Consider the following 21,213-nt stretch of genomic DNA (forward strand, 5'->3'; position numbering starts at 1 on the left):
ACAGGTGGGACTGGTTAGAGCTCACCTGATTAAAATATCAATTGGGGATGGAGTCCATCAATGTGCCAGAGTTGCACTGGGAGTTTAACAGTTGTCTTCTGGAGAAACGAACTCTTGCCTTGGGAATATGGAATTTCCATCACTGCCTCAAGGCCCTCTGGAGATGAGCACCACCCCACGCTTGAACAAACACTTGATTGTGGGTATGGAATGGTTCTGCTCACTGCAACAGTGGAAGTGACTTAAAGCCCAGGTTGTCAGGGGTGGGTGGGGTGTGGTTTAGTTCGGATGATTGAGGTGGTTGCTGTCAGCTGGTCCCATGAGGTCACATCATTGCTCCTCTGCTATTCCCCAATGCACCTCAGTTGCCTATTCTTCTTGTTTTAATTTAATCCATTCGCTTCAGGGGATTTTGCCTGCAAGTCTTTGTGCATTGTCCCAAGTTATCCATAAGTACACTTGTTAAATACTAATAATAGTTAATGGGAAGATGGGGAGTTCGTTATATGAACCTTCCAAATAAACAAAGTATTAATGAAATGCATTGGCGGTGGTTTGCGATCAGAAACAGCACCACATTTGTCATCGACAGCCATACGAACAAAGATGTATAATAGGCCAACGTTTTAGACAATGGCCCTTACAACAGAGCCCCCCTCCCCTTTCAGGCCGTGGCCCTTGCTTGAAAACACCAGTAAGTTAATGACAAATGCACAATGATATTTGAAAGCCTTCCATTGTGAACCGTGAATTACTCTCAACAACCCCACTTTATACGAATGGAAATAAAATGGCTTCGTCAAAATTAATTTACCAAAATGTAAAAAAAACGTGCACAGACGTGGATCATTATTTGAGAATTCGATGAATGATAGTTTTAATGCACAAATTTATTTTCCCCGTTTATAAAGGGCTGTTATAACATTGCCGATTTACCAACAAAAAACCACAAGAAACGAAATATAATCGTTCAACAGATAAGTGTATTTCATAAAGTTACTCAAAGGATCGTTTGCCCTAATAATGCAAACCTGGAAAACAGTCACTTGTACAAATTCAAAAGCCACCATCTATGGGCAGAACTTCCGAACGGCGTTTAAAATGTCTCCACCGCATTGGGCCAAGAGCCACAGTAATCCCGTTTTTAGCCACAGCAGCCAAGTCACGTGGTGCTAAGTACTCTATTGGTGGTGGTGTTAGCAGTGATGGGGCAAAACTCCAGCAGAGTAGTGCCATCCACTCCCTTTCTTAGTGCCCGTGCCAACTCTCACACAGCAGCTTTCTTCTGGGACAGGTTAATCTTGTCTCCCAGGCTGAGTGCCATGCCCTGCGAGGTGGAGGGGAGGTGGGAGGAGACAGATCTGCAAATTAACAACAAATATTGGCGGTGTTCCTTCAGACGCACCCAGGGAAGACTTCGCTGGTAAGGATTATCCAGAGCTAGCTGGAAGGCCACCGACAGAGAATAAAAAAACCCAGCAAAGTGAGAACAAAGATTGTCGTGTCGCGGACCGATTGTATATGAAAGCGTGAACAGCATGTGCATACGCGAGGCTGTGTTGTGTTCGCGTTGAGTGGACCAATGTGAAACCGTGGCAGGCATGCATGCGTATGAAGAAATTATTGCGTGACCTAATATAATGCAATATATATAGAGCGCCTTCATTTGCGGTGCTTGACAGTTTAAAAAACAGAATAGAATGAATTACATGTCAGCGGAGTGCACGGATTGCAGAATGATTGACAACGAGAGAGTACTAATGGATCACAAGGATAGGGGAGGGGCTGGAAAGTGGAGGGGTGAGAGAAGAGGAAGAGAATGAGCAATGGAGAATAGGTAAGCTATAAGACGAACCGAAGGAGGTTCATCATCGCATTGCAAGAGTAACAAATCGATCCGTGACTATTCTATAAATTATTCTAAACTCGACACAAAGTACACACAATTTGTCAATCAATTATTTACTAAAATGGATGACTGCGTTGTGACAATTCATCGAGCACGCTCTTTTCTGATCGTCACGTCTACACGGCTTCATCAGCTTTTACTACTCTGGGAGTGCCGAAAGAAAATATGAATTGTAAATATTAACACTCAATACATGAGATCATTTTACCGTGCCTCTATTATAGCAATTATTTATCCACTAAAGCCTTCCTGAGTCCGAATATTTTTTCAGGAGGATCTTGCGTTTATGGCCATCGACATTGAGAGGAAACTGGAAAATCTGGAGAAAACCCACCCACACTGCCATCTCCTGGCCACACGCCTTCAATACTTGCCAAGCCCCGGTAGTCAGCCATCCAAAGCAATATCCAGGCTCAACCTCGCATATCTTCTGACAAAAGGTTCTGAGTTTAAGCTGCAGTTGTGGTAGAAAGACACTGCGGTGGCAACATGTTAACCACCCCGCATGGTATACAGGAGGTGGTGGGTTCGATCCCAACCATGATGCCTGTATATTGAGTTTGCATGTTCTCCCTGTGGTCGTGGCTTTTTCTCCTGGTCCTCCATTTTTCCTTCCACATTTATAAACATGCGTTTACAGTATTTGGCTGCAACAAATTTCCATGTTATAAGCCACTTCGTTGAACTATCAACCTGTGGTCAGGTTGCTCCTGAAAAAGCACTATATGGGCTCAGTGGGCCTTACCTTGTAAAATAAAAAGTTTAGTTTCGTGTGCACATATCCAGGTGCTTGTTCTCACAGTGGGAAGTGGTAGTGTCATGGTCAATGCAATTACCCTAGCGATGGGCCTTACATGGGAAAATAAAAATAGTTTAGTGGTGCTTGTGGTGGTTGGGACGCCGTACCTGGCTTTTGGCACGAATGCGGATGTGTCCGGTGACGGAGGCGTCGGGGCCCAGGTGCGTGGGCTTCTCAATGCTCACGTTCGCGAGCGCGTCCTCCCCGAAGATGGAACGTGCGTACAGGTTCGCCGCCATGAAGCCACAGTTCCCAAGCAGTGCCTGCGGCGAAAACTGCTCACTGTAAACACGGCTTTACCACCACCTTAAACTCACAAACACCATCCCCGAACGCCACTCGGGTACGACAAGATCCGACTACGTTTGGCCACGCCGGGAAGTATCTAAGGGGGACCGTGACCGAAGGTTCGGGGCTGCCGTGGGGTCCCGGATCTTGGCTGCCGTCGCCGTCTTCGCCGTCATCTCTCTTCAACATCAGGTCACATGGCCGATCCTCTGCACGGCTCCCATCGTCGTCATCACTATATTAGTCAGCCAACTATATAGTTTTGACGACGGGGCTGTGTAGATGAGTCAGCTATGCGTAGCCGTGTATATATATATATGTCGCCCAGTGATTGTGCCAGAAGCGTGAGAATAAATAGGAAGCCCTCTAAACGTTGTGTCTCGGAAGTCGCTCACTACACATGTACACAACTTTAAGTTAACCCACTGCTGAATGAGGGACCTCTACCATGTCATGAGGGTTATCAGAAGATAATATACCACTTATCGAAAGCCAGAAGTACAGACGTCAGGTCATAGAAACACAGTAACATCATGGATATTTTTGCACTGCTCTCTATTACCAACCATGTAGCCACAGATATCTTAGAAAAGCATGCTTTGTTCATGGGTGGTCACCCAACCAAGCACTATCCAGCCTCAAACCTACTTAGTGTCTAGGATCTGACAAGATCAGGCACATTGCCAATGATTGGGTCATGGATGAAACTGGAGTGCCCTGAGAAACCTCACACACGAGAGATGTAAACTCCAGCATGGTAAAGCAGCACGCACTGCCCATGGCTACAGCATGGGCAGTAGAGGGCAGTGCAACAATAACCATTGTTGTAATCTACTTCTATGCTCCCACATTTACGCCTCCCCCCTTCAGTCACCCACACAGACCTGTGTGGTGTAGCATGGTCAAATAACCTCGACCAAATGCATGGTGTGGGGAGACCCCTCATGCAGCAGTGGATAGACAAAGGAGAGAAAGTGTTTTAAGTTTAAGCTGTAGTAGCAGCAGCAGTGGTTGTTTCCGGTGTTGGACATTGCACCTAGCGTTTGGCGTGGCTTCAGCAGCGCATGTACCAAGACGTGTACCGCCCGGTTTCGTGTGTTGCCCCTAAATTGGTGGACTGACCTTTTCTGGAGTGAGGCATTTCATGTTGGTGGACTTGAGGATGTGCTTCAGGTATTCCATGAGGTCGAGGATGTTGGTGCTCACGGTGACCTGCACGTTCGCAAAACGCGGGTGAAGACAAACGTGACCGAGTCGGCCCGAGACGCAGGCTCGCGATCCATTGCCGGTTACCGAATTTAGTGCTCGGTCACTTTACTTGACCCGTGGCCATTTAATATTCAGTCCCACTTTTAAAAAGGGAGACAGGAGTAACGGTAGCGAGGAATGCAACGATGCATTGATCCATCGATTAAAAAAATATTTTTAATGTTCACCGTACGTGTCAAAATGTTAAAGTATGTATTATTGTGCGTATAAAAAATATTTCAAAATCGATTAATGTATGACTTGGTCGATGCCTATGTATTGCCCGTTTAATCAAGTATGGCCAGGATTCTTCGGGTAACCATCAAGCGAATTGCTCATTCACTGGCCGACACTATGGTCAGAGATGCTCTGCGTTGCTCTGTAACAAAGCGCAGGCTGGGGCTCCATGTATTTTAAACTTCTTTCGCACCGTACACAGCCAACCATGCTAAATTGGAGGTGCGGCACAGCGAGGTTCCGGAGTGGCGGTGACTGTGGTACCTTATTCTCCCACTCGAACTCGGCCCACATCTGCCGGAACTCGGCATCAGAGCAAGTGGCGGGCTGGATGTAGTCCATGATGTCGATGTGAATGTCGTTGAGGACGACGCAGTTCCTGTCACTCGCCGCGCCCGTCACGTCGTACACTGGGCACGTTGTGGGGGTGAAAAGGGGGTGGGGGGGGGATTTGTTTAACCAATGACCCATCACTCATTAAATGCATCAACAAAGACACTTCCAGTCCATCGTTATGTCAAGATGACATCACTAAATTACTTCTAAAGTCACTTCAACAGGCTCTAGGTCAGCAGTGGAAATTCCATATTCCTTTGGCAGAAGCCAATACCCCAAAAACGAGCACTGCAGACTTCTCTAAAAACGGTATTCATTTTAGCAGCCTCTAATGGGATGATGATGATGGGACGAATCGACTCCAGACTCGCATCCCTCGGGCGCCGCGCCTTACCAATGTTGCCGAAGATGATGCCGTTCTCGGTGGAGGCCACCTTCACGTTGGCCTTAATGTTGGCAAAGTCGTAGGGAGCCAGCGTGAGCGGCGACGGCTTCTCCACCAGCTTCAGGTCCCCTGTGAGTGCCGCCAAACAACGATATTAACATAATTCTAGATTTGAAGCTTTCGTGACTGCAAGGATTCATATTCTTAGGTTTTTTCGGTAAAGTCACGTAGGTAAAAAATAATAATGAAAGTAAAATAAAATAAAAATCACGACGTTTCGGAGGCAACACAAGCTTCCGTCTTCAGGTGGAAAATAATATTCAGGGCCTATCTTGGCTCCTCCCACCCTCAACCAGTATATATAAAAATACTGTTTCTTGGAATTTCTCTCACTTGATACAGCTATCGTGCTGTGACGGTTCCACCTGAAGACGGAAGCTTCTGTTGCCTCCGAAACGTCGTGATTTTTATTTTTATTTTACTGATATTAACATAGAGGCAACAACGACGACCAGCGGACCGGGAACAGACCGGCTTACAAGTCAAGCACAGTGGCTGCATCACTGGACTATCAATCCTACTTTAGATGAGTGTGTACAGCCCTGGGACAATCCACTGTTAGTCACTGCTGGATGATTGGATGAGGTTCTCCCATGCCACAGTCCACCTTTTGGTAATGACCGATATACAAATTATGAGAATCAGAATCTTTATTTATACTGGAGGAATCTAATGAGATATGAAGCTCTTTTTCACAGATGTCCAGTAGGCGTGGGTCAGAAAGTTACAACAATACGAACACACGATAGGAGTGCATAGTATAGGAAAGGTAAGTAAATCAATAAACAAAACTTTTTCTTTTACCAGGTAAAGCCTATAGAGCTATTAGCTTATTTTTCAGAAGCGACGTGGCCATAAATGATAGCTGAACAAAGCGGCTTACCGTGTATGAAATGTATGGCAGCCAAATACTCTAAATAATTTAAAAGCACGTTTCTAAATGTTGAGGGAAAAACCAGAGGACACAGAGGAAAAAGTCCACACAACCACGGGGAGAACATGCAAACTCCAAATATATAGGCGTCAGGGTCAGAATCGAAACTCCGACTTCCTGCATACCAGGCGAACATGCAAGCTCCAAATGATGCCACTGCATACTGCAAGTGTACCTGATGGTTTGGTAATCGCAGAAAGCTGTACTGAATAGGGTCACGAGGACTGGAATTGAGAAACATTGCTGCAGGGCGTACATTATGAACAAGATGTGGGCACCTACATGATTTAAAAAGGAAGATTTTATTTAAGTAAAAAATCTATCCGGCCACAGCAGTCTTCGCTGGCGGCGGGACGCACCGAGGGTGGCGAGTTCCAGCGTGCAGTTCTGCAGGGTGTCGCTCGTCTGGTTCACCACCAGCACGTCCAGCACGATGTCGTACTGGTTGATGTGGATGTACGCCTCGGCATACACAGGATCCGAGAAGCCCGTCAGCTGCGTCACCTGGTACCGACATCACCGCAGCAGCAGCAGGCGTCATCGGACGGCGCGACGGGAGAACAGGGACGGGAGAACAGGGGTAAGGGAGGTGGTGCGGGGGGAGAGGGGGGAGATGCACGCGAGCATGACGATGGGCACACAGCAATGGGGAAAGCGATATTGCCGCGTAGGTTCTCTCGGTCGTGCTGTACAGCTCTGTTGGGTTGTGTCGCGCGTTGTTCAGGCTGGTGTCCGACGCTTCGAAGCTCCCGGAACGTGGAGAGAAACGTCGAACATCAAGCTGATCAACAGTCTACAACCCCTGGAAACACGCCGGAGAGCTATCGACGAGAGCAGCTTTGTGGGCGTTGTGCGTGACGAGTGAGTGAATTGGAACCGCGAGGTGGCAATCGGGTGGGGTCCAATTGGGGCCGGAGTTTAAGTGGCATCAAATAAAAATATGAACCAGGGAGGGGTTTGGTAAGAAGAAAAGTCAAAAGTACATTCCTGCTCCAATGAGCACGAGGCACTGCTCCACTCCCCTGGCCCCGAGTGGAAAGTCCATTTTATATGCTCGGCAAATAATCGCATGTTAAGCAACCCAAATGCTTCAATTTGACTTGATTTGGAAAAGTTTAAGAAGTTATATTCCATGTTAAGTTGAAAATTTTAATCTAACAATTTTTGTATGTGCCTTCATTGGTGACTGGGCCGAGACCATCAACTCGCTACACTTGAGAACCTGGTTTAATCACGAGCAGCCGAAATCCAGATGCATTTCCAGGACGTTAACAGTGTACCGGCTCTGTGGCCGTGGCCCCGCGTCTCTATGGCAGCATGAGCTCCCAGAACTCCCGCCACCTTCGATCCCCACCGGCACAACCGCTTTCCTGCCTGAAGCAAACTTCACCTCCGCCCTCCACGTGTACGGTGCCCCCCCCCCTACACCCGAGCCGCTGACCTTGCTGAGCTTGGAGGAGAGGGGGTCGGCGGCCTCCTTCTTCTGCGAGTGGCCCGTGGCAGCCAGCAGGCTCAGTTGGAACTGGTCCTCCTTAGAGGAGTTCTCGCTCTTGGCCATGAGCTGCATGAATGTGATCGGGTCGTCGGCCTGCACGCTCACCGTGCGTTTCTCACTCTCCTTCTGTATGAACGAAGAGACACACGCACACAGCGTGAGATACGTGTGCACTCATACCAACAGACAAACCCACAGAGATGTGAATGCACATATAGAAACAGACACGGAGAGGAAAGAAAAGATGCACATACAGTGTGTAAGACGTGTACACTCACACAAGCAGACAAAATAACACAGATATAAACACATACACAGGGCGAGACATTCACAAAGGGAGAGACACACACAGAGCAAAGCATACACACAAGGAAAGACATCCGTAAAAGCAGAGGCAAATCCATCGACAAAGACGCATAAGGAGATAGACACACCTGCAGAATATGCAACTAGTGCGCAAACAACAATGACACACAGCGGCTTTTGGCTAACCATCGCAAAAAGATGGTCACTGCATCCTGTGCTTTCAAATGAGCTTCTATGGCCGTCTGGAACACTCTTCTTTCTGATAATAGGAAGCCAGTGGAGCTATACACTTTCAGCTCTAAATTGAAAAACGCAATTTATTTAGAACTGCTTTCGGTATTTAGTTTGTTGTCCTTCCCCCGCACCTCTAATGAGCAGTGTGGCGACAAACGGTGCGAAAGAAGTTCAACTTACCTACGTACACACGCGCACTCACAAACATCACATGCGACAGATACCGCGCGTTCGAGCGGGAGACTGCCACTGCCTGGCTTGGCACCTTGAGCGATCGCTTCTCCTCCTCCAGCTTGGCAGAGAGCATGTTGGAGAGCGAGCGACGGCACTCCTTGTTGAAGATGTCGGAGAGCAGCGGCGAGAGCTCGGACAGCACACGCAGGCACAGTGCAATGCGGTCCACGTCGTCCTCGGTGATCGGCTTCTTCGGCAGCGACGAGCGGCCCAGGTGCAGCACGCTTGACATGAGCAGCATCGCCTCTGCCACAAATGACTGAGAAGCAGCAACAAAAAACACAAGACACACGCAGCACAGGGTGAGACGTACGCAAAGGACGAGATGCACGCACACAATTCCAGACACACACACACACACAGGGTGAGACACATATGCACACACACACACAGGGAAAGACACCTGCACAGGGTGAGACACAGAGCAAGACGCGAGACACACACACACTCACCCTTCCAGACACACAGTGCGGCATGCACACACAAACAGCGTGAGACACGCTCGCACAAGGAAAAACATAATTACGTATAAATGTAATGTATAGATACACGTAGAAAAACTAGCACACATGCACACACGGAGTACACACGTGTAGGTTGGCACTGCACACTTTGGAACCCAGAGAGGCTGCAGTGCCAGCTCAGCGCTCGAATGAAGCAACAGACCCTTGATCCAACCAACCCTCTGAAGCAATGAGCAGTGCACCACAGAATCAGCCCCCTGAACCACCCGGTCACCCTCTGCTGTGTGCCACTTTGAGCACCACAAGAACGCGCGAGTTTGTGGCTCGGAGCACACACGGGAAACGTGACGAAGGCCAGGGAGTGGTGAATTCAGGCAAGGGGGGGGGGGGGTGCGTGGAGGTGGAAGCCCTCACATTCTGCTTGCGCTTGTCGTCCACCAGCGCGATGTAGCGCAGGGCCAGCTTGGTGAGGGTGGTGGCCATGGCTGCACCCACGTAGAAATCTCCTTCCAAGAGGAACCCGCGCAGGGGTGGCCTGAGGCACGGCACAGCAGAGCCACGGGGAAGAATATACACGCATGTCAAAGATACAGACACACACACACTGCATATACAATAACATAAGTGCACACAAGAACACATGCAAAATTATGCAGCAGCTCGCACAAATACACAGATATACATACTATATACATCACCGAGCACAACACGAGGAATAGTTCATATACAGATGCACACTCGTGGCACAGAACATACAACACGGGATGTTGTGACAGCACAACACACCACACGTACAACAAAACACGCAAAATCTATCACGCTCACCACAGTGCAACACACAACAGACTGCCCTACAGCACAACACGTACAACACATTACACAACACAGCAGACACAAAACATAACGGCATGCGCAGATCATAACAGCGATAAGGTCTGTGGTTTCAGCCCTCATGAGGTGTCAGGTTTCTATCCTGCATGATTTGTCTCAGCAGTCACCTCTGCTGACCTTTCCTTTCCTCTGTGTTTATCCTCAAAAGGCAAAAGCGGTTTCCATTTCTACTCTGGCCTCCACTTTCAAGCCACGGCTCAAATTAACAGCTTCCATTACTCATGGAATTAAAGGAATGCAGCTGTGCTTGGCAACAACCCATTGCAGCAGAGCGCCACTCATTCTGTGAGCATGCTCAGTTAAACCCAAATTTAGTCAAGGCCCATTTAATGGGAGCGCCGATTTGGCAGTGGGTCGCCTGGCCCTGGCAAGCATTGCGCCACATTTTTGCAGAGGCGCCGGCTAGCCGGCCCGGTTCATTTGACAAAGAGCTCAGTGACGTGCCGAGCGATTACGTGGTGAAACACAAGAAACATAAAGCAGCCAGCAAATTCAAAGGCTGCTTCTGCAACAGGGAAGATGGGCAAGCAATTTGGAGTGGAGTACACTACCCTACAAAACAAACTATCCCTAATCCCAGGCCTAACCAACTAGCCACCCAGTCACTAGTGTAGCCCTTTCACTGACCCTGACCAATTAGCGACCTAAACGTTAGTACAGCCGCTCCCCACTGACCCTAGCACTACCACTAACCAACCAGCCAACAGGTACTGTTGCTATGCCTAACTGTAACTATCACCTCGCTGCATGGGTGGCGAAAACCCGAATTCAAACCCGGGGTCACAGCAGTGTCGGCTCAGTGCTCTGACCAGAGCCACCCGTGAGTTCTCCTGCACCACGAGCTAACAGCAGAGCGTCGCTAGCGACAGCCTCCATAACCCGAGAGAGAGCAGTGAAGTTAACGCCACCTCTCCTCCTCCTTCTTGGAAGGACGAGCCGTGCTGAGAGCGCTCTGCGTGGCATAGGTGCCCATCTCGGTGACGAGCTTCTGCGCGGGCACCATCGACACCTCTTCGTCAATCTTGTTTTCACCCGCGGCCTTCTTGATCTCCGTCTCCACAATGGGGATCTGCCACGAGTAAGAGATGGGGGGGGGGGGGGGCGACACCGAGATGAACTTTGAAGCGGGGAGGAACTGGAGGGTGCCATTCTACGCTGCGTGAATGTCTCGCTGTCAGTGCTGTCGCAAACACTGGTCCTCTCCACTCTGCCGGTAGTGGGCTTTGGAGAACGGTGTTTTTAAACAAGAGCTTTAGCCGTCGTCCTAGCGGCATTGTGGGGAAAAAATTTAAGAGTAAGATGGTAATGCACCAGTATCTTCTCTGGATTCTCCATCTCCTCATCGTCCGGTGGGTGACAGGGCATGCATGCGAGTCCGTAGAGGTAGTGTCCGGGGTAGAGCTGTGTTCGGGTTGCATTAGATCATGGGCGTGTGCCCACCACGCACTGCGATTGCGAGTGCCACGGTGCAAAGGCCTTCTTGGGGTTGCCAGTGGGGCGACTCACCTCTCCGATGGAGCGGCGCACCTCCGTCATGACACTCTGGATGTCTTCCTTAGAGTTGCAGTACTCGCCTAGGATCCACAGCGCCCCACGCTGGATCCTGCACACAATAGCACCCCACAAACAACAATTGACCTTCTCAGCCCTACCATTCAATCACAAAGTCTCATGAGCGCGGTCACAATTTGATTCAAGAGTTGCGTCGCGGTTGGTCTCATTTGTATCATCTGTCTCATTCTCAGTATTGTTTGTTTTATGACCCCATAGTTTACAATTGGCACAAGTACATGTAGATTAATATTTTAACACATGTAGATTAATAAGCACATGTCTACTTGTTATTACTAGGTTTCCAATTCACTTTCTTAAGTCCTGGATATTTTTGTTGAATAATGGTTTCAGAAAGTGAATAAGCCAAGCTAAAATGAGCTCTAAGTAATGGATTCCATCTAGTTTTAGTTATGAGGAAGCTACTGGAAAAATGAAGTAATAATAAAAAAAGTACAGAATGTCAGTATTTGGTGTTAAAAACACAATTTCATTTTGGAAAATGAGAAGTTACTCAACTCACTCGGCTTCTTGAAGGAGACCCAGCACACGTGTGTGCACGGCATTAAGCGGATATGTGCAGAGTACAAATCTGTCCAACGCGGGAGTGTGGTGCCTCTCCTGCCGTTCTTCCTGCCCTCGTCCCAGCCACTCACTTGACAGCCTTGATGGAGTGGAAGACCTCGAGCATCTTTTCGATGATGAGCGGCCGCAGGCTCTCGAAGAGCTGCACGGCCTCCCGCACGAACACCAGCACGTCGCCCGCCGCCAGCTCATTAGTGTCGCTCAGGAACTCCATCAGCTGGCATGGGGAAGGTGGAGACGGGTCGCCGTGGGGAAAACATAAAGTGGAAAGACATTTGAATGAAAACTATCAATTTCTATCTTTAAACAATTGCATTCTACGAAAAGTCGATTTATACAAAAACTTAAAAGACAAATTCAACTCAAATGAACAATTGCTACCGATCTTAACCGATGAGGCTGTAATGTTTCACTCCTTCCATGACAACCTTTTTTCTTTCCCAACGCTCGCCCAACACCGAGTGACTACTAGGCAAGCGAGGTCAAACGAGAGGTCATAGGGGCTACAGCAGAGTGGGGTCACAAGAAAGGCAGCCGCACCACGGGGATAATGCTGGCAGCCACGTCCGGGAAGCGCACGCTGCACGAGTGTAGTGTCCGCACGAGGAGCTGGCGGAACTTGTCCGTGTCCTCGTGCTCCGTCACGTTGTTGGTCTTGATCACCTCCTTCTTTAGCACGATCACCAGCTGCGTCAGAATGTGTCCCGGGTGGTGGCGGGGGGGTGGGGGGAGGGCAAGGAGGACACGAGAGGATCAAACGTGGTGGCTGTGAGCAGTGGCTTTGTTTCCATTTCGTTGTCCACACCAATGCCTGTCCATGTTCCCAAAGTTGAGATGCCCTATGCTGCAAAGGATATGCAGCGTGTTCTTGAATCCAGGGAGATGCCCCTCAAAAATAATGTTTGAACACTGGCTTGCGGCTTACAGCTGCAATCAATATCTCCGGACCTCCATAGCAGTTTAAATGCCCATTTGACTTCCCAAATCCCGGCTCCCAGATACAGGACTGCGAGTGTATGCAATTTAATTTCCCCTCCATGTGCCAGTCTTCCTAGGTTAACATGGAAAGGTTCTCAGCATGCACCACGTGCATTGCGATTGAGCTATTCATGGGCCTCCAGCGTGGCTGACATCTCTGGTGGACGCTACTGCGGCACCGCTACCAAGGGAGCGCTCACCTCCTCGACGTTGCGCGAGGACACCAGGTCCAGCGCGAGCTGCAGAGTCTTCCTGCGCACCTCCAGATCGGGAGTTCCCAGCACACGCAGGATGTCCATCACCAGGTCCTGCGTCGGGTCAAAGGGCACCCACCGATTAACCTTTACCTAGTCAATTATTACGTTGGGTTTTTTCTGTTCACAGTTTTTCTCCAAATGATATGCCAATCGTGTTGCTAAGAGCAGCAGATTGTCATGTGCTCGTCTCAAACAGTGTTAAACCAGATGACGCCAAAAGGCGTCCTCTGGTCTAACACCGTTTGAGAAGAGGCTCAAAGAAAGCTGTCTCTGGTGTGGACCAATCAGTTTCAAAGACAATGCATATATTATCAGAGTATGTTTTTTTTTCATTTTGACCACAAGTATTGTGGTTAATGCAGACACGATTCCTTGTAAAGGTTTCAGTTTGGTATATTAACAACTTAACACCTGTTTTCTTCTAGATTTGAAGCTTTCGTGACTGCAAGGATTCATACTTTTTTACCTACGTGACTTTACCGAAAAAACCTAAGAGTACCTGTTTTGTTGCCAGATAAAAGGGGAAAACCTATTCTCAATCCCAAAATCTTATATAAACTATTGATTCTCACAGAAAGTATTGAAAGTTTTACTGCCAAGTGACATAAAATAGGCTTCAAACCCCCTCGTTCTGCAAAGCGTATACTAGATGTTTGCTATACCGAGTGCCCTACAATGCATTAGCTCCCCTACCCTCTGTTGCCCTTTCCCTCCCCTTCCCAGTTGTGCACCTGAAGCACTCGCTCGTGGCTCGGGTGGTCCTTCAGCTCGATGAGGCGATCGAGCACAATGAGCTTCACGTTGTTGTCACTCTCCTTGATGATGAGGTCAATGTAGCACTGGGCCGCCGCCTGCACACACACACACACACAGACCATCCCTCAAAGCATTAACAGACTGTTTGGGCAGGTGCCATTAGCGAGCACCTATGAAGGCCGGCATAACACACAAGAGGGTGGGGGGTGGCCAACACCATGCCCGCCCACCTTTGTCTCCCTAGTGGCAATGTTACACACATCAGGTAATAATTTGAGGCTGAGTCGACCTAGGTGAGGCCCAGGGCAGCTTCAAATAATCATCACCGGTGGTGGCTGTGAGCGGGAATGGAACCCGGGTCGCCGGGTTTGTAGTGCAGCGTGCTAACCAGTAGGACAAACATTTAGGCACGGATGCGAGAACTTTGTTTGTGGTCAATTATTCCGAGCCCTTTAAAAAAGATGGTCTCCCCCCACACCCTCTAAACTATGTTTGTTATCCGGTTAATCAAGTAACTCAAGCCAACACTTTGTAGTGTAATTATTAGCTAATCGGATAGCCGAGCTCTACAAAGACAACTATTACTGAAAACTTTTAAGAATAATATTTGGATAATTACATTTTTCTCAATCTATTACACAGACTTTGCTATCATAAATGATATGGGTAACATTCCAAAAATATGTGTTGGTGCCAATTGCCAACCCAGGTGGTACCGACCAACGGGCTTGGCTCATGGGCTTATTCACTGGGCCACTTGACAACTGGTTTGCCGCGTTCCCGGCGAGAGGGGCCCGGCCCCGTACCTTGACGGCGGTGGGGGCGCTGGAGAGCGTGACGAGCGTCCCCGCCGCCTCGTACCGCACCGCGGGGCTCGACGACTGCAGCAGGTTGTAGATGCAGCGGATGAAGCGGGCGCGCTCTGTGGGGTTGGCGTGGCACACCTACGATGGGCAGCGGCCGTCGGGGGGGGGGGGGGAAAGCGAGCAAGGTGAGCGAGCATCATCAAGCGGCCAGAGTGCAAACGAGATTGAGGTTTTTATGCGGCACTTGTTCCTCAAGGCCATGATGCACAAGGACAATAGTTGCCGGAAATTGTCACAAGCAACACATTCACTTACTATGAACAATGGCATCATGTGGCAGAATTATGTATGGCCAGTGAAAACACATTGTTGAAAAGTGGCTTTGATAATTTAATCAATGATTGGTCTTAGGAATGTACAGTTGAGATTACAATCAAAGTGAACAGATTTGTCCATTTTGGAAACAAATTTTTTTTTATTCAATAAAACATAGTATCACCACCACCTGCTGGTGACAATTGCATGCAACAATAGCCCTAAAAGTGCCTGAATGCATCACAGCTCGGCGTGGCGGAGACTTACCTTGTAAATGAGCTCAACAATGACGAGTTGCAGGATGTCGCCAAACGTCTGCACTTGGTCGATGCAGGTGCTCAGATAGTCCAGGGCACGATCCTATAGTGGTGCAATAAACAGGCCCCGGTTAACGTGAAGAAAGTTAACGTAAAATTTAAAGACACACGGTGGGTGTGATATGCGCTGCAGTACTTTATACAGCTGCTTTGAAAAATAGCGCTTCAGACAATCAGTAGCCATTAATTATCCCTCCCGCCCAACTCTACCGGTCCCCCTATTCCCCCATACGTGGGGGTATGTCATATGCATCCCCCCTGGGCTCCGAAACTAACGGCGATCGACGGCAGCGTTTCTTTTAGAGCAGTGCTTTGTTTATCTTCGCGGTGCCATGCCTGGTCGGCGTGGATGAGCATCATGAAGGCGTTGCGCTTGCAGCTCGCATCCTTCTCGTTCACCAGGAAGTCGTGGATCAGCTCCGGGGCGTCCGGGATCAGGTGCTCAAAGTTTCTGATTTTGCAAAATGCATGAAAATATTTGACGCGTAATTACAAGGACTGTTTTTGTTTGTTGTTTGTACTCGGAAAAGAGCGAATATTTAAATAAATCCACCCCACCCTCCGTCTCCTATGAAAAGGTAAAACCCCACAAAATAAGGCCACTTGCTCAATTGACCTTGATGCACATAGTCCTTGTTAAGAGTCCTGAGATGCAGTCACATTAGACACTGTAAAGACCAAAACTGTAATGTACTACTACATCGTAAACAGAGCATCAGGTCATCACTGAACTAAGGGTATATAACATCACAATGCCTCTCAAGACAAATAAAATGGGAGTGGCCAAAGTATGTGAAGTGGGGCTTTGATTTGGAAATAGGGGTGGAGTTAGTATTAGGGGCAGCATGGCTATTGTGTTTTGTTTAGGGCTGGTGCTAGTGTACGGAATGGCTAGTATGGTTAGGCTTTGGGTAGGAACACATCTAGAGCAGATTAGCAGGAGTTAAAGCTTGTGTCTGGTTGGGTAGTGTATCAGAATTAAGGGTGCAACTGGTTGAATAATATGGATAGGGGTATGGGTAGGATAAGGGCCTGGTTGGCCAGTGTGAGTAATGCTAGCGTTAGGGTCTGGTTTGCAAGTGTAACTAAGGACAAGTCTTGGAGTCTGGCTTGATGTTGTGCTCCACCTCGAAGGTTTTGCCCCGCACCTTGAACACCAACTAAATCCCTTATTCTGCTGTTTGGCTGTTGTTGCACTCGTGCTGCAGAGGGTGCAGCCTCACCGGTAAATGGTGTAGATGGCGAGCACGGCGTTGCGCCGCACGTAGTTGTGCCGGTGCTCCAGGCACGTGCGGATCGCCGGCATGAGCGGCTCCAGCAGCTCCGCCTCCTTCAGCTTGCACAGGAAACGCAGAGTGGAGCCACGGATGAACTCGTTGGGATGCTGCAGGTCCTGAGGGTGCAGGGAGCGAGGAGGGCGCAGCAGACGTCAGCACGAGTCCTTGAACGATTCGCCCGTCCCCGCCCAGCGATTTGATTCGACGCAGCGTGGCAATTTGTGGATGGGATTCGATCAAAAATGTATTTGTTTCGTGTTGTTTGCACAGTCTTATTTGTATTGTTTCTCATTTTATTCTGTCTCGCTTTATCAGTTGTGTTAATTATATTTGCCTCAATAACATGAAAATATGAATAAATCGGAAAAAATGCATTCTTACATGTTGCATTCAATGGATGTAATATCAGTGTTGAAACCTATGTTAATAAATGCATCAATACAACCATGCATGTCGAGTCAGCACCTACACCTCTGCCTCTTGCCCCAATGGACAGCAAAGAACAGCTCACCACTGTCAATATTAACATCACTGCTTTAGAAAAGAGAAAGGTAAGAATTCAAGCAATGGCCACGATTCCTTCCCAGAGGTCCAACTATAAAGACATCTCACCCATGTCTACATCAAAAAGTCAAGATGAGCAGATGAGTGTGGGTGGGTGAGTAATAAACCATACGCAGATGGCTAAATAGGTGAGTTGATGGACGAACTAGCAAGTGGGTGTGCAAACAAGCGCTTGGTAAAGCGAGACAGTGGAATTGGCAGGCATGAAATTCAGTGATCCAGTGAATAGGTGATTAAGCAGTTATGTACACGTGCACAAACACATGCACGTACCTTCCTGTAGGCATCGCACACAAGGATCATCTCTTGCAGCAGCTTGCCATCGGGCGTCGTCTTGGGCACAATCTCCCAGAAGACAAGCAGCAACTTCTTCAGTGTGTGGTCTTGCAGAGGCAGCACGAAGCGGATGATTGTCATGAGTAGCCCCGGCAACTTATCGCCGCTCAGGATCATCACAATCACCTTCTTCAGCGCCTCTGTCTTGGCACGGATATCACCCTTCTCTGTAAGTCAACGCAGTAACAAGACAAGGGAAAAAAAATTGATTCCCTTTCGAACAAGAAAACTGCATCTGTTATTACAAACCATTCACAATTTATAGATATTACACTGATTTCTAATAACCTTTTTATTTTCTTGCCAACAGGTGGTTGAATAATATGAAAGAGATGGCTCAAGACAGTAAAGACCATTTAAAGTTAATAAGCATATTGAGGCTTATGGGAGACATGCCCAGGCTTTAAAATATAATGTAGTTTTCTCTATAATTTCTGCATTATTTTAGTGGGTTATCTATAAATCGATTACCCTGTATATTAAGTATATTTAAAAATATAAATGATAAACCATAAAGTAATGTGTCCCTTTGTATTTTCAAATTACAAGTTAAGCAAATTAAATATTGGCTTTTTTGTGCAGTCATTAGTGACTGCTCAGACCATCAACTCACTACATTTGAGAACCTGGTTTTAACAACGGGGCGGCCGATACCTGGATTTGAACCCAGTACACATATGCCGGTGCCAACTCGGTGTCTGACACGGCCATTATTAAACCTGCCCTCCTTTCTCCCCAGCCACCTTACCCAAGTCATTCTTGAGGCTGATCTCAGTGGGAGGCTCTGAGTCACTGGGGATGTTGATGAGCGTGTAGCACACATTCTCGGCGGCCGTCATGTCTCGTGACGAGCCTGCAGCGCACGTCTGCGTGCCACACACAACCTGAAGTTGGATGGGACACAAAATTCCTTATTACTGGGACAAAAAACCCATTGACTTGATACACACTGGAAACTTCAATTTTTCGATAGATGGGTGGGAATTACAAATACAGTTTAGATTAATAAAGTGTGCAAATGTGACCTAAAGTCTCAAGATGCTGTACAAACAGGGCACACATTCCAAAATATTACATGGTTATTTACTGCGTATTGTTATCATTCACACAGAAAGAGTATTTATGGGTAAAATTCTACATGTCATAAGGAAATTAGAGAGAAGTGCATATGAAAAGATGTCATAGACAGATAGAGTAATCGGTAAAAGTACAAAGTCTTGATCATAAAATTGAAAAGTGGGAGTCTCAGGTTGTACAGTTAACAATGGGAAAGGAATTCAAAACAGTGGTCGCAGCAACAAAGTATGAGCAACTCCTCATGAAGTAAAGATTGACAGTGCAAATTAAAGTTAGCGAGCTTCTTTGCTGGAGTAGAACAGCCCTTCAGAAGCCCGAAGTCTCAGTGCACCTCCTCGTTCAAACATACATGTGGTAGCGCACATCTCTGGCTGGTGGCTGTGAGTCAGTGGTGGAAATTCCATACTCCTCTGGCAAGATCCGTCTGTCCACAGTCCTACAACTGTGTGGTGATGTTCCTCGAAGTGGTACTCATTTTATCGACCTGAAAAGTCAGCCCGACACTGAATTATCAGCCCATTACAAGGACTCTGGGTAGTGGGTAGCAGGGCATGGCTCACTCATTAAGCCTAATATTTATGAAGACCAACCTATCACTCTGGGATATTCTGGACAGTTCTGTAAATGGGTATTGCGAGAACTGATGTAATAATGAGCTTTTACTGGCAGTCTTTAGTAGGGCATTGAATTGTTGACGAGACCTTCGGAAGGCGACATTTGTTTATTCTGGACTGTATATGCCAAAGTGTAGTATGGCCCACAGCGGCTAGTCATAGCGATGTTCAACGAAGAACGAGTTCAATAAGTGCAACACATCAAGCTATGACTTGTAGAAATATGGCCACTGCAAAAAAGACAACCAAACAGAATAGAAACAATAAGAGACGCATTATATAAGGTTTCATTTGGAGAAAAAGGGGAGCGCTTGCAAGAGGAGCGCAAGAAAACGATAAATGTTAAACTCTTTCCGATGCGGTGGCATTTTAGCGAGCATGTGCCCGGCACGGCGTCGCCACGAGAACGCAAAGGAGCGACACTGGTGGTGGAATTGAAGCTCAAGGAGGGGAAACGAGCCGGACAATACCAGCCCCACACGGCGAAGGAATTCCACGGATTGAGAGGATTGTGGCATCGCAAGACTCCGAAAGATGGCAAAGGCGTGAGAAGTGACGGTACATCGCAACGATGGTGATGTAAAAGGTGTTGGTGATGAAGACGATCACGGACCACTGCTGACACAAAGGTGATCACAGAACGTCGACGGCGCTACAGCTGTGGAGGTAATGACGTCCCGTTGTTAAAAGATCGTATGAAGACGGTGAAAAAGCTGACGCTAATGGCTTTTTAACTTCTTTCGCACCACCAAGAGGTGCGGCGGCGGGCGCGGGGTGGGGGAAGGCCACCATTTAAATCACAAAAATCAATTTATATAAAAATTGAGCTGCGACGACGTTTTAGTAGATGATGAAGACGACGATGAAGATGACGACGACGACGTGAAGGCGCACAGCGCCTCCGTGTGGAACTCTCGTGAAAGCCGCTCCGCGCACGACTCTGGCGGAGCGACGTCTTCCACGTTACCCCCCCAGCCCCACCTCCATCGCGCCACGAACACCACCGACACCACCGCGAACGTGACCCACACGCTACACACTCGTCGGGTGCCTTCGCCGGGTGACAATTCCACCGCAGTGCGTGTGTGCGCCTGCTTTAAAGGCTCACGACGACGACGACGAAGAAGAAGACGACGACGAGAAACGTCGTATCCGAGGGCCTAGTGCCGCCACCGCCACCTCGACTAGCCGCCCCCCCCCCCGCTCCCTCCCCGCCAACGCGGAACGGACCCCGCGCCTCCGATCGCCGCAACAAAAACGTCGGCGGCCACCGCGAAACGACAACGTCTCGGACCGCGTCTCTCTCGTGAGAAGAGACGCGGCCACCACCCCCACCACCTACCTGTTCGCGGCGCTTTGGATTTCGGTGCTGCCCGAAGCGCCGCCAGCCGCTGCCGCTGCCGCCGCTTCCCGTGACGTGGAGGGTGCACGACGACTCGATTAGATTCCGCACTGCGCTTAGGCGCGGCGTCTACGTGTGGCGCGGGGGTGCGCGGGTGGGTGGGGGCGTGCACGCGCCGCGCCTATCCGCGCTAAGGAATTTGAAGGCGCGATCAGCTGACCTCCCTCCCACCCCCCCCGATCCCCATTCGATTGATTCAGTGGCCACGCCCCTCGCTTGTCCTCATTTACATAACCACTCCTTCCGGTGTTAACCCCGCCCCTTTTATTTACATAACCCCGCCTTTACGTGTTAACCCCGCCCCTTGTATTTACATAACCCCGCCCCTTTTATTTCCATAACCCCGCCTTCCGGTATTAACCCCGCCCCTAGTATTTACATAGCCACGCCTTCAGGTGTTAACCCCGCCCCTTGTATTTCGTTAACTCCGCCCCTTGTTTCGTGACTGCAACTGTCACAGCAAAAAAAAATCTGTATCACCTGAAGACGGAAGCTTGTGTTGCCTCCGAAACGTCGTGATTTTATTGTTTTTATTTTTTATTAATTTTTATTTCATTT

The 21,213-nt window shown here is 48.5% G+C and overlaps 1 protein-coding gene across 3 annotated transcripts; it reads right to left on the reverse strand.

Annotated features, from left to right (window-relative positions):
- Positions 1-965: 965 nt before the first annotated feature.
- On the reverse strand, positions 966-20,752 carry COPB1 (COPI coat complex subunit beta 1). Of its 3 annotated transcripts, none has more exons than XM_061560248.1 (22): positions 20,596-20,752; positions 18,311-18,446; positions 17,500-17,729; positions 16,609-16,778; positions 15,722-15,836; positions 15,336-15,428; positions 14,754-14,891; positions 13,923-14,042; positions 13,135-13,242; positions 12,497-12,643; positions 12,028-12,173; positions 11,327-11,423; positions 10,729-10,889; positions 9,344-9,464; positions 8,497-8,724; positions 7,638-7,817; positions 6,556-6,700; positions 5,212-5,331; positions 4,746-4,891; positions 4,119-4,208; positions 2,816-2,971; positions 966-1,327 (listed from the first exon to the last, which is right to left on the reverse strand). In XM_061560248.1, the coding sequence occupies exons 2-22, from the start codon at positions 18,399-18,401 to the stop codon at positions 1,268-1,270; spliced, it is 2,862 nt and encodes a 953-aa protein (XP_061416232.1). In that variant the 5' UTR covers positions 18,402-18,446; positions 20,596-20,752; the 3' UTR covers positions 966-1,267. The 3 variants fall into 3 exon arrangements, with proteins under 3 accessions (XP_061416232.1, XP_061416230.1, XP_061416231.1); XM_061560246.1 differs by having other exon boundaries at positions 2,816-2,983; XM_061560247.1 differs by having other exon boundaries at positions 2,816-2,983; positions 18,311-18,428; positions 20,596-20,726.
- Positions 20,753-21,213: the final 461 nt, after the last annotated feature.

Source organism: Lethenteron reissneri, chromosome 26, assembly GCF_015708825.2.
Source record: "Lethenteron reissneri isolate LAM-NWPU_2019-01 chromosome 26, ASM1570882v1, whole genome shotgun sequence".
Lineage (NCBI taxonomy): Eukaryota > Metazoa > Chordata > Hyperoartia > Petromyzontiformes > Petromyzontidae > Lethenteron > Lethenteron reissneri.

Coding starts and splice junctions, on each gene's coding strand:
- COPB1 (XM_061560246.1), bottom strand. CDS start 18,401: ATGACGGCCGCCGAGAATGTGTGCTACACGCTCATCAACATCCCCAGT. Junction 15,837..16,608: donor GCCATCTACACCATTTACCG/GTGAGGCTGCAC, acceptor TTGCAAAATCAG/AAACTTTGAGCACCTGATCC. Junction 14,043..14,753: donor GCGCCCCCACCGCCGTCAAG/GTACGGGGCCGG, acceptor GTGTGTGTGCAG/GCGGCGGCCCAGTGCTACAT.